Below are 14,269 nucleotides of genomic sequence, written 5' to 3'. Positions count from 1 at the left end.
ATAATTTGTTAAATTATAAGACAATTATAACAATATAAATGTACAATAAAACGTACAAAAGTGCACAGATTGAACAATTCACGTTCACAGTCATATAAAAAAAAAGATACAAATAAAAATATTAAATAAAAATAAATATCACACTTTTATAAGTCATAGGTCAGGAAAGATATCATAATAGCATATAAGAAAGTAATTATTATTTTTATTTTTAACAATTTTTTTCATATTTATAAAGTAGTCTACTTCTATCAAGTATTGAGCAAATCTGTACATTTAAAAACAATTTTTTAAATGTGAAAAAGTTTGCAAGAATGAAAAAAAGGACAATGATCTCCAGGGCTTTTTTTTTTTTTTTTTTTTTTTTAAGGAACAATACACAGGACAATAGGTACAGAGAACATTACAAATACTGTAACCTGTTCAACAAAAAATAAATGTACAGTGTACAGACCAGAGGATAATAACAAATCAATTAATATAATTATAGAAGGGGAAAATTAAAAATTATGCAGTTCCTTCAAGAGATGAAATGTTCTTGTAGCCTTCATGTTTTGCATGTTCTCTATTGTTTTGTAATATGATTTAAAGTCCAGATGAAATGCCTTAAAACAAGGTTGTGAATTAGACCATTTACATTTGTGAATATGGTATTTTCCGAGGATAATAAACAGTTGAATAACAAAAATTAATTTTTTGGACAAACCACAAAAATCAAAGTATAACATGACATCAAAAATATTGATTCTGATGTTTACATTCAATTCTGTGATTATATATTCTTCCAAATCAGACCAAAACATTTTTGTGTACATACAGTGATAAAATAAATGAAAAATAGTCTCCTTATTAGATTGGCAAAAAACACAAGACTCTTCTAAGTTTATTTTAAATCTTCTTAACGTATCTTTAACAGGATACATTTGATGTAAAATTTTAAATGAAACAATGATCTCCAGGGCGTTCACTTCAAACTTCTGACTACTGCGTCATCAGCCAGCTGACCGAAAATGAGCTAGAGCTTTCCAGCCGTGATTGTTTCCAACAGAGATGAGAAGGTTTGATCTTTACGAGTTTACATAAACTAAAACAACTTCTAAATAATTTAACTGGACATTTAAATTCATTCATAATAATTTTAAGTATGGCGTCTATAAACGAAAATGCTCTACGGAAAATGCTGTCTAAGGTATGTAACACTTGCATTCCAAAGAACCTGTTTACAAAGCTAATCTGGCACTTTATGGGTAATCGTGTATTTTCTTTGTACAGATGTATAAATACAGGGATCTGACCGTACGCGACATAACAAACGTGACGTCTCAGTACAAAGATCTTAAACCTGTGATCGACAACTATGGTAAGATTTCAAGTTACTAAAATAGTTACTTGGATACTTAAGCAATATAATTAGATACCAAACTAACAATGTTTGGTTCCCGGAACGTTTTGGGAACGTTAAGTTTTGGTTTCCAGAATGTTCCCAGAACAGAGCTTTAAGGTACGTTTTTGGTTTTCCAGAAAACGTTTGTTTGTATTAAGTTTGACATGATGGTCCCCCTAACGTGCCAATTAAAACCACATGCCTAATATTGTGTGGGTCCTCCACTTGCTGCCAAAACAGTGCCAACCTGCATGTGAGAATAGTATTCTGAGATGCTATTCTTCTCACCACAAGACGCATTCTGTCTCTAGAGATGAATGTAGTTTGGTGTGAAAAGTCAAAATCAATCCCAGAACAACAGCAAAGGACCTTGTGAAGATGCTGGAGGAAACCAGCAGACAAGTATCTACACTGGCAGCCACTGCTCCCAAACCACCATAAAAAAGCCAGACTACAGTTTGTAAGTGCACATGGGGACACATATTTTGGACAAATGTCCTCTGGTCTAATGTAACAAAACTGTAACTGTTTGGCCATAATGACCATTGTTATGTTTGGAGGAAAATCTTGCAAGCTGAAGAACACCATCCCAACCATGAAGCATGGGGGTGGCAGCATCATGCTGTGGGGGTGCTTTTTGCTGGAGGGACTGGTGCACTCTACAAATAGATGGCATCATGAGGAAGGAACATTATGTGGATATGTTGAAGCTGCAACTCAAGACATCAGCTAGGAAGTTAAAGCTTGGTCGCAAATAGGTCTTCCAAATGGACAATGACCCCCAGCACACCTCCAAAGTTGTAGCAAAATGGCTTAAGGACAACAAAGTCAAGGTATTGGAGTGGCATCACAAAACCCTGACCTCAATCAGATAGAAAATTTGTGGGCAGAACTGAAAAAGTGTGTGCGAGCAAGGAGGCCTACAAACATGACTCTGTTACAACAGTTCTTTGTGGAGGAATGAGCCAAAATTCCAGCAACTTTTTGTGAGAAGCTTGTGGAAGGCTACCCAAAAATTTTGTCCCAAGTTAAATAATGTAAAGGCAATGCTACCAAATACTAACAAAGTGTATGTAAACTTCTGGCCCACTGGGAATGTGATGAAATATCTTAAAGCTGAAATAAATAATTCTCTGTACTACTATAGTAAAATATTTCATATTTTTTGAATATATTAGTGATTCTAACTGACCGGGAATGTTTTCTACAATTAAATGTCAGGAATTGTGAAAAACTGAGTTTAAATGTATTTGGTTAAGGTGTATGTAAACTTCTGACTTCAACTGTATATATACTAATTTAGCTTTCTTTATTTCAGTGTTCAATGATGGCTCCACCAAAGAGCTGCTGAGCCTTGCAGGAACAGTGCCAGTAAACTACAGAGGTATAAAGAGCAAAGCTTCCAAATAATTATTACCCACTCCTCAGACTCCCATTGCAACTGATTGTCTCATTGTTCAGATGTCTCATTGTTCAGATATACTCTTCATAACCTTTGCAAAATCTCAGTTGTATTTCTGTAGTAGAGTTGCTAAAACTCAAAACCCATACAACACAGTGACTATTACAGTCAATTGTACCATCAATTTTACTGTGAAACATATTATTTTGGACTGTTCTGCTTTTAATATAATTAGACATTGTTTTATTACAGACAATATTCTGAAGGACTTGTTTTGTACGATGTCAACAGGAAAACGTTTAGAATTTTTATACACAAATACTGTTAAAGAATCTTATAGAGAATATTTTGTTTCTATTATGGTTTTATGTATTTTATCTACATTTGCTCTATTAACATGAAATAGCCAACCAAGACATGTCTAAGAGAATCCAGATCAGTAGTTTCCTCAGGTTGGATACTTTTCCCAATATAATATTTTCCTTATCTGCAGGAAATGTGTATAACATTCCCATATGCCTGTGGCTTCTCGACACCTATCCCTACAATCCTCCCATCTGTTTTGTCAAACCCACAAGTGCCATGATGATCAAAACAGGGAAACATGTTGATGCTAATGGAAAGGTCTACCTCCCTTACCTGCATGAATGGAAACCTGTGAGTGTCTTGTGTTATTTTTCTTTGTGTCCTCATTCATCATGTCACAAAATTTGTCTTTTTAATTTAATATGGCTTGAACTTCCAATAGATTGTTTTTATATGCATGCGTTTATGTGCAGGTCAATTCAAACTCTCTTTTTTTATGTTGTTTGCTGTCTTCCTCTTTTTTAGCCCCAGTCAGCTTTGCTTGTACTGATCCAGGTGATGATTTTGTTATTTGGAGAGGAACCACCCGTCTTCTCACGGCCCGCCACTCAGACATCTTACCCAGCATTTCCAGCAGCTGGCCCACCCAACAGTGCGTTTAAAACTGTATCAGACCATTTAATTGATCTGCTAGATAAGAAATGTTTTGATTTACATCCAATTTGTATGGTTATTTAGACTACTTATTGAAATGATCAGTAATTATATAGTGCAATGTTTTTCCAGCTGCTTGTATGCCAAATACACCAGGCTTGCCATTTAGCCAAAGTCACTCTACGAATCCAGGGTAAGTGCTTTCAGTTTACCAGTCAGCATGTAAAATATCAATCCTTCCTTCAGAAGTATGCAAGTTAATTGAGGGAAAACAAAATGGAAGTCTAGAGCAGTGTTTCCCAACTCTGTTCTCCAACCCTGGTCTAGACTTTGGTTAAAGAAAGTGACTTGTTTGTGGTTACCTCCTTCCCACTTGTCTAACCACTGAGTAACCAAACACCCATTTAGTGGTTTACTTTATCTCCATTATGCACTTGATTTTATCATGTATTTACCTCTTTTTGTCAGTGGATTTCAGGGCTACCCTTATCCTTCAGCAGGTTCTGGATACCCCACTACCACAGCTACCTCTGTTTATGCTCCAGTGTCTTCTATCAATACAGTGTGTAAGCAAGCATGTTACATGAGCTACTTAAGTCCACAATGAAATCTGAGAAATCAAGAGTCAAAAGAGACTAATCGATCCCACATTTTGTAGCAGTTACAAAAATAAGCACATAAACTTATTTCAGAAAGGCACTGTGCTTTAATACTTTAAAACCATTTTGCTTTGACCATGCATTCAATGAGACTTTAATTAATCTCTGTGTTTCAGGTCCCACCGCTTACGGTACCATTGGAGAGGACACAATCCGTGCATCTTTGGTGTCTGCGGTCAGTGATAAGTTGCGCTGGAGGATGAAAGAAGAGATGGATCGAGCTCAGGCAGAGCTGGATGCACTGAAACGGACAGAGGAGGACCTGACGAAAGGTCACCAGAAGCTGGAGAAGATGGTGACCAAACTAGACCTTGAGATGGTACAAGAGTAAAAATGCATTTTACTAAAGTTGTACTATAACAATTGAAATGGGTGAAACATTCTCATGCATTATATTGGTGATAACTCTGCTAATAGTGACTTGATGCTTTTAACTCGTTTGCAGTAGGGTTCAAGAGTTTGAGATCGCTAGTGAAATTATTCTAATTTGCATTCTTCTCAAGTTTGTGCAAAACATGATGATCCAAGCATGATTTGAGAATGTTCCAAAGAGCATCTTGTGTGTCTCAATGGAAGCAAGGATTGTCAATGTTCTATATTCTTGCATTTGATAAGGGTCCTGGAAATAGTGGAAAAGCCTAAATATTTCTTCTTCATCAACTTTTTTACTACAAGCTCAAGACTTTGCATTTTTAAATGGTAAAAGTAATACCATATTTTCAATGTGGTCTCAGACTTTTGTATCCTACTGTTTACAATCTAGTAATGGCTCTTTGATAAGAAGGTATCTGCCTGAAAACTTGCACTAAATCGAATTTTGTTGTATTGCAGGCTGATGTGGAAAGAAACATTGAGCTCATTGAGCTGACTGTTGCCTTGGAGAAAATGGAGAACCAGTCCGAGGACAATGACATTGATGATGTGATTGTGCCCACTGCACCACTTTATAAGCAGATTATGAACCTCTACGCTGAGGAAAATGCCATAGAAGACACTATCTTCTACCTTGGAGAAGCATTACACAAAGGTGTAATTGACTTGGACATCTTTCTCAAGGTGAGTCCACAGCCATCTTGGCCGAGCTGTAAAACACAAACCAGAACATGACGAGTGAAGATTCTGTTGTGTGTTTGTGGTTGTTTGCAGCATGTGAGGCTTCTCTCCAGAAAACAGTTCCAGTTACGAGCCTTGATGGAGAAGGCCCGAAAAATAGCAGGTCTTTGTGACCTGTACTGACCTGTTCAAATAACTTTTTCAGTGATATCACTTGTACTTTATGGTGAGGACCCTGCATTTTATTCATCCAAGAACTGTAGGCTTTGAACCCTCCTTTTCCAGACAGTGACCTACAGTAAATCACAGTGTTTATAAATGTAATATTACCAGGACCAAAATTTTACATGTCTGTGAAACAGTGAGATGGAAATTTACAATGGTGGCCTAAAGTTTGGAATAATGTACAGATTTTGTTCTTTGGTGAATTAAAGTACCAATTTCCTCCCAAAACAGCAAAATCTGCACATTATTAAAAACTTTTGGCCGCCAGTGTACATTCATAACATTACTGTGATTGACAACCAGTGAATGGAGTATACCTTTTTTATGTGCTTAAAAACCTATATGAAGTGACCTTTTAATATTCTTACATTTTGTAGGGAGGGAAAAGGAAGGAAAGTTGCAAGACAGACAGTTGCAATAGGCATTTTTGCTCAGTTAAGGAGATTAGCATAGCCTTCTAAAAGGAATCATTGCACTTTTTGTAAATTGTGCCTCGTATTCTTCCAATAGTCTTTTTCATATATAGGGTAAAGGGAAAGAGGTTTGGGAATTTAATGTGTGTTGCCTTAATGCTAGTCTTTTTTATATTGTTTAATCTCCAAATACGTATGGATTAATTGTCTTAAAATCAGCACTTTTATTTTTAGGTAGTAAATCAATCTTTTAACTCAAAATTAAATAGTGTTCAAATTGTAGTCACCCTACATTACATAACACACTTTTGCAGTTCTTCTAGTAATTTATAAATGTGTTGCCTGACATAATTATTCTTATTTACGGTTGATAAGCATTCAGTTTGCTTGAATGTACTTTGTAATTGTGTGCAGAGGAACATTAAAACAGCAGGTTAAAAAATCATGTATAACGCTGAGAATATTAAGCAGATATCTTTAGCTTGAACTATTATATATCTGTTCAATATATGATATATAAAACCACAGAATATGAAAAGAAACTCTTTATTGCAAAACATGTAAAGTATTGTTTAATCACTAAATGTGTTAAAAATAGTTTAAAATGAATTGTAACTTCATTAGAATCATGAATGATGTGAAACCAAGCAATAACTGATTTATTGCGTAGTATGTCTTAAAGGTATGTGGGTATTTATGAAGTAAATATCTGAAATGAAAACAAGATAATTAACATTGAGACTGGTTTGTTTTTCAATTATCTAAATATGTAAGACTACATTAGTAGATCTTTGTCCTTTGCTATAGGATTGTTTTAAAATGTAAGATTCGTAATTGTTAAAGAGTCAACCTCCTTCACACACACTCAAATCTCTTTTGTGTTCTCATATATTTATATACGGTGCATCAATATGGGTTGCGCCAGGTTTTATGTCACTTATGCCAAAGGCCATTGCTTCTTTCTTGTAACAACCAAGTTTTAACATATGTAGCATACAGTATATGCATATGCACATTTATATTTGGGTTTATATATTATATTTGGAATGTAAACAAGTAATCGAGTAATTGTTCTGCACCAGCTAGTTGACTATTAAAAACACTACTCAAATATTGCAAATTGATTTTTCCTTTGACTGCAGTGAGCAACACTGAATAATACTTTACTTGACCTCTGAATCTCTAAATCACTAAATTCCACATCCCACTGAGGATGTGTGTTGTTGAGAGAAGGAATTATGATGCAGTCTTTGGCCAAGTGTCAAGTCAAGTGTGGCAATACTTGTAATATTTTGATTCTTAATTGGCATTCAGTTCTTGTTGGATTCTTGCTTGCCAACGGACAATCATCTGCTTTTATGGTGGAAATAAAAGGCGAAGTGGTCAAAGTCAAAAGCATATGCACATTAAATCTCTGAACACCAACTTTGACCACTTGTTATTCTGAATAATAACATGTGAAATGAAACAAATGTAATAGCCTTTATGTAGGCTCAAGATTTATATATGTGCATTACCCTAATGCCGTTAGTATTGATTTTTAGTCTCGTTGAGCGCAAATGTTGTTGCAGTTACTTTAAAAACTTTTTGCCACATTTTTATTAATGCATATTGTTTATTACTTTTTCCATATCTATCATTACAAGTGCATTTGTTTCATATCTTTCATTGCAGTAAGTCTGGTTACAACTTGACTGATAAATGCTTATCACATACTTTGTGAACCATTTACCGGTGATGTGCGACCTTGCATATTGTATCTTCTGCCCCCTTCTACCTTTTGCCCTCTTACACTACATACATATACACTTTCCACCTTGCACTGTCCCTGTTTGGCGATCTGAAATGTCATTTCACAGATGATGGGCTTCAGCCTCTAATCCAGCAGATGTGAAGGAGGGTAGGACCAGCCAACTGTTTCAACTCTAATCAGTTTTATTGCACACGGGAGAAAGAAACGGCACACCGTAACTAGAACCTGTGCTATTTGGATTTGGGTTGGGGGGACAGAAGATTTGTGGAGGTTGGATGTGATATTAAATCTAATTCACTCATTGCTTCTATTCAGTGATGTGTCTGCAGGTAGAGATGTTAGAGCTAATGGGCCTGTCATAGTTGCTAACCTCAATCACTAACCTTCTGTGTAACCTCATAACAACCTGTGTGCCTTTAAACCCAACCCTCTCTGCCTTACCTTACACTCTATTGTATTTCTTGGTAAAATCTTGCTTAAATTTCACATTTTTGTCATATAATTTTTTTTTCAATTGCTCGTAGTGCCACTGCACTGACTGATAACCTTCTCATGTCCAGTGAAAAGATTACATTTACTCTGAATGTCTTTAATCTCAAAGGTGCCAAAAAGTCTTGTTTGATTTACCGTAATATGTATTTAATGTAGTATCTCAGATCAGGCCTATAAACCCTCGATAAAAAGCTAATTAAAAAAAAAAGCACATAAATACCTTTTAAAGGGGTCATGACATGGTTTTTTTTATTGCATTATTATGTTCCCTTAGGTGCAATTATAGTATTAATATATTTTTTTTTAAGAAAAACTTTTAAAATCTAGTGATTTATGACCTTTTCCCACCCTGTTTCTCATCCTCTGATTCAAACAGTCTGTTTTGGGGGCGTTTTCCATTTAAGACTTCAGTGTTAACGCCCACTGTTATGATTGGCTAACGTCAGTGCCTATGTATCAATTATTGACGCCCCCAGCCAGAACAATATGCAAGTAAACTAAGTAAAAACACTGTGATTATTCATAATGAATGAAATTGCGCTTTAAAAAGTAGTTTAAAGTTTAAAATAGATTACTTACAGTTTGCGTCGTCGTTGTTCCCAGAATAGTCGGCACGGACTTATCTTTGAGCAACAGTTTTCTGGCAAAGCCAGCATCATATTGAGATTTGTTCTCAAAACAGTCATCCTTAAAATGTACAGAACAAACGCTTAAGTTAACACTGCCGTGACTGGGTCGTCCGCAAAAAATAAACTGCATCCATTTTTCCCTGACGTCTGGATCTTTCGGCAGCTTATTCAGAGGTTTTGTTTGACCACAGCCAGGAACAGCACATCTGTGTGGCATCGTAATTTTCCTGTGCACAAGTAGTCTCTGTCAGAGCTCGCTGTCCATCGACTGAACACTTGTGAGGCGCACGGCGATACTGAAATGAGCGTAGTCTTGCGCTTAAAGCGTAGTTATCTTGTGCTGGAGGCGGTCATATGCAAACGCTGTTACGTCACTTCTAACCGACACGTCACTTCTAACCATGAATCCAGAACGAGCTGTATTTTGAGCTTGATTAAATAAATGATTCGTTTAGAATGGGGAGGACGTCTTAAAATATTAAACTTGCAGGACGTTTTAATGATACAAAGACCTCTTATATACCAAAAGATCAAGGCAAATTTGGTTTCTCATGTCATGACCCCTTTAAGGGGCTTAATGTGTCACCTTGGCATTGCCTCAATGGCTTCCTTGTGAGGCAGAGGACCCTGGTGAAGGTGTCAGGTCATTGACAAAGCTCTGACAAGACCAAACTGAAACATTGATGGTCTGTCTGCTGAAAGTTGCTCTACATTTATTTACATTTATTCATTTGGCAGACGCTTTTATCCAAAGCGACTTACAAAAGAGGAAGAACATCAGCGAATCATCTTAGGGAGACAGTGGTACAAAAAGTGCCATATTACAAAGTTTCACTATCATCAGAATAGTACACCAAACAGATTTAAGTGCAACAAGAAATGTAAATAATATTTTAAAAAAATATTTTTTTTTTTAGTGACCGGTTAAGTGCTTTTGGAAAAGATGTGTTTTTAGCAGTTTTTTGAAGGTAGAGAGTGAGTTAGCTTCCCGGATTGAGTTGGGAAGGTCATTCCACCACCGTGGTATGATGAAACTGAAAGTCCGGGAAAGTGTTTTGGTGCCTCTTTGTTTTGGTACGACAAGGCGACGTTCCTTAGCCGACCGCAGGCTTCTGGTGGGAACGTAGCTCTGCATAAATGTTTTTAGGTATGCTGGAGCAGACCCAGTGACTGTTTTATATGCCAGCATCAGGGCCTTGAATTGAATACGTGCATGAACCGGCAGCCAGTGGAGAGAGACAAAGAGTGGTGTAACATGTGCTCTCTTAGGCTCATTAAAGACCAGACGTGCTGCTGCATTCTGGATCATTTGCAGGGGTCTAATAGCACATGCAGGAAGGCCTGCAATGAGAGCGTTACAGTAGTCCAGTCTAGTTATGACAAGGGACTGAACGAGCAGTTGTGTGGCATGTACAGAGAGGAAGGATCTTATCTTCCTGATATTGTAGAGTGTAAATCTACATGATCTTGCAGTTTTTGAAATGTGGTCTGTGAAATTTAGCCCATCATCAATGGTTACCCCTAGATTTCTGACCGTTTTGGAAGGCGCAACTGTAGTTGGACCCAGCTGCACGGTGATGTTGTGTATGTGAATGTTATAGGTTTCCTGCTCTCTGACAGCCGGCTGACCCCAATTTAAGAAAGCTCTCTAGGCAAAACCCAGGGAACAAGGGTTTGACTGAAATGACCAATATGGATTCCCAGAAGATCCCATATTTGTGATATATGGGAACAGAGAGCAAAAGCATGGTGCAGACATCCAGTTCCCCTCTAGCTAAACAGCATGAATATAATGGCAGTATTAGTTTTTTATGTGTTGTGCAAGTCAAGGTTTAAACCAAGAAAACTTAAGTATGAAGGGTCAAAGTTTAAACAAGATTTTATAAGAACTAAGATTAATGATAATGTCTTTAAAGTCCATCCTGGATTAACTGAAGAATTTCACGTAGATGCATTTGGTTTGCTATTTGGCTAATGTAGGCTTTTGTTGACAATTAATTGATAGTCTATTTATTTCTTAGTGTAGTCAATCAATAGACAAAGATAATACAAGCAGAGATCAGTGAAGTGCATCGCAGTTCAACTGGCAGGCCATTTTGGTGAGGTCCATCCTAAATCCAAGCAGGCAGTGGCACATGAAGTATCCCATGTCTTAAAGTTGGAGGTGGCATCGATTCATCCTTTGAAGTCCTTCTTAGTAGACTGTGAGCGCGTAATGACAAAACCATCTGTGAATGCTCACTTTACATGTCAGTAAGACTTCCTCTCTTGGCCAGTTCAAGTTGCATAATATTCTAGATATTCTGCCATTTGGTGCAGAGAGAGGGTTTCAGGATTTGAAATCCAGCTTCCAAACTCAAGACTGGGTGTAATAACAGAATCCAATTTAGATAGTTAGCTTGGAGAACCAGTGAAATCTGCCCAAACTGGTGGCCAGAAGGTGTTTGGTATTCAGTTTGAATTTTATTGCAGTCTAATAGCGGAATGTGATGCACTTAAAATGAGATGTACATCAAATAGGATTTTCTTTTGGAAGTTTCATTTGAAAAGGATCTTGAGCAACACTTTATCCAATAATTGCTGCAAACAAAGTAAGTCTACAAATAAACATCAAACCAATGTCCATGCTTTTGGGGGGGGGGGCATCATTAGATCACACCCGAGTGGTTCCTTTAAGTCAGGGGTTAACTAGAGAGCTTGGGTTAATGTAACTGCATTGATTCGAAGGGACTACAATTGCAACACAGCATTATGTGTTAGCCATGGTGCAATTATTAAGGCAGTGCAGACTAAATTATCTCTGCTTGCACCAGAGTCTCCTCCTAATTGCTAACAATTTGTGCCTTATGTAGTAATTATTTACCCAAGAAACATCTCTCTCTCATTATAATTAAGGATGAGCTGTATATATTTATTCTCTCCTAAGCCTACATAACATGGTGGTAACTTAATGAGCTGCTGAAAAGATTCTCATGTTCTTTGATTTTGAATTGGAGAGATGTATCTTGGCATAGATTCATGTGCTGCTGCCTGGCAACCATGTGATACCTGTAAGTATGATAGCTTTTAATCAATGTAAGTTTAGCACATTTCTACCCACAAATTGAAATAGTCTAAACAACACATATAGAAAAGGCTGGTAAAATGGTAAAAAAAAAAAAAAAAAGTTTATATTTAGATGATGATTAACTTAACTAGGCATTAAGCCTGAATATGCTGGTGAAATGGAAAAGACTTAGCTTTGAACAGGGTTTGCAAATGTTCAGTGATAAACTAGTCACTAGAGCTTTGGATATTGCCAGGTGGCGTAGCCAAGGGTGGGCCGTGGTTGGCCCAGACCACCCAGAATATTGGAGAGGATTCTTTGACCTAAAATGTATACTTATAAATACTTAAAGCATATACTCTGATTTCTGAAAGCGTGAAAAGAACTGTATGAATGCATCTTTTCGGACAATTCGTTTTTAAGGAAAACTTTGGAAAAAACAATGGGGTGAAAACGGCCCATCCAATTTTATTAAGGCCCACCCAAAAGCAATTTCTGAATATTGCACATACCAGCATTGCTGGTCACCTTTATATTATGTTGTGTTTTGGGTGCTGGAGCCCCAATATGTGATACTGGTGTGCTGGTCTCGGCACCAGTCTTTTAAATTATTTGGAAACACTTTACAAAAAGGTTCCATTCGTTAATGTATGCCAATGCATTAGGTATCATAAATAAACAATTAACAACATATATTTTAAAGCATTTGTTTATGTTTGTTTGATGTTAGTTAATACAAATACAATTGTTCATGTTAGTTCATATAGAACTAATTAACTAATGTTAATAATTGTTCTACATTTTAAAAATAATTTGTATGTTTTAACATGAACTAATATTAATAAATGCTGTAAAACTATTGTTCCTTACTCATTAACTAATGCTGTTAATGTTAACAAATAGAACCTTATTCTAAAGTTGCTACCAACAATTTTAACCAGCTTCTTCAGAAAGACCATGCTGGTCAGCTTAACCAGCAGCTAAGTTTTGCTGATAAAACGACCAGCTAGGCCAGCACCAAACCAGCACTATCCAGCATCATCCAGCCTAGACCAGCATGGAAGTGTTTTTTTTTTTTTTTTTTTTAAGCAGGGAAACAGTATTGTTTGCTACCTTTCCCCCTATCGGAATTGTCAACAGTGGTGAGTCATAAATCCTCTGGCAAATACAAACAACAATGTGTTTCTATTAATTGGAACATTGCTTTGACATAGTATTTGAAAATCAAATATTTCCTCAACATGCTATTTTTTTGTGTGGCTAAATTAAACAAGAATCGAATAACAGCGTCGTTGTTGCCATTACCTCTGCTCCCTAACTCAGGAGCACAGCATTGGATCATCACACTCCGCTGCAACTGCAAAGGTCCAGAGATGCATTGGGTGCTTTTCAATCAGACGGCTGCAGCCTAGTTAGGCTGTGTCCTTCCTAGACCAGTCCTTCTGAGGCTGAAGCTAGGCTTGATGAAGTGGCAGCCGAGATATCCAGCCTAACTAGTCTGCAGCCTTCCGATTGAGAAGCACCCATTGAATACAAATCCTAATATTAACAAATCTCTTTCTCCCCCTTGAAGAGACTGTTAATCCAAAAATGTTCTGCCTTTTTCTGTAATTATTTACTCACCTCTATGTTGTTCCAAACTTGGCTTTCTTCTCTGGAGCACAAAAGGCAATGTTTGGCAGAATGTTACTTCAGTCACCATTTAATTTTGAATCACAAATTTTTTTTCCATACAATGAAAGTGTCATTCCCTAACATACTGCTTAAAATGTTCTTTTGTGTTTATACAGAACACAAAAAGAAATGCAGTATAAAGAAAAAGAAAATTTGGGACAACATGAAGGTGAGCAAATAAAACCAGAATTTTTAGGTGACTAACACTTTTTAAGAGAGAAAGAAAAGTATTTTAGTCTTATACAATCACATTTCTCTACATAAGAACTTTGTTTTTCAAAAACAACAGGACTTATGGTGAACGGCACTTTTACTGAGCTAAAGGTTAATCATCATCCATGGCTTCATCCAAGCCCACCAAGGGGAAGGTGAATGAAAGAAAGATGAAGGTGAAAGAGAGAGAGAAAATTGCTTTTTTTTTTTGCTCTCTGTATGGTTTCTAATGTATGTTGCCCATTCCTCTATAATATTTTTCAAATTGGCACGGTGATGAATTTGAAGAACTACAAAATCTGTTCCCTTTTCAGAGCAGAGCTAATTTATCATTAGTCACCCTTGTTCTTGGGCTGTATGATAATG

The 14,269-nt window shown here is 36.6% G+C and overlaps 1 protein-coding gene across 1 annotated transcript; it reads left to right on the top strand.

The window, feature by feature from the left end:
• Nucleotides 1-1,010: 1,010 nt before the first annotated feature.
• Nucleotides 1,011-7,462, top strand: LOC127643796 (tumor susceptibility gene 101 protein-like). The gene is made up of 10 exons (XM_052126690.1): nucleotides 1,011-1,189; nucleotides 1,273-1,360; nucleotides 2,703-2,768; nucleotides 3,280-3,443; nucleotides 3,618-3,744; nucleotides 3,879-3,939; nucleotides 4,215-4,312; nucleotides 4,522-4,724; nucleotides 5,237-5,461; nucleotides 5,552-7,462. Exons 1-10 carry the CDS (start codon nucleotides 1,145-1,147, stop codon nucleotides 5,639-5,641), a joined length of 1,167 nt encoding a protein of 388 aa, XP_051982650.1. The 5' UTR covers nucleotides 1,011-1,144; the 3' UTR covers nucleotides 5,642-7,462.
• Nucleotides 7,463-14,269: the final 6,807 nt, after the last annotated feature.

This window comes from Xyrauchen texanus, chromosome 1 (genome assembly GCF_025860055.1).
Source record: "Xyrauchen texanus isolate HMW12.3.18 chromosome 1, RBS_HiC_50CHRs, whole genome shotgun sequence".
In the NCBI taxonomy this organism is placed as follows: Eukaryota; Metazoa; Chordata; class Actinopteri; order Cypriniformes; family Catostomidae; genus Xyrauchen; species Xyrauchen texanus.
This window is presented reverse-complemented; position numbering and strand designations above follow the sequence as displayed.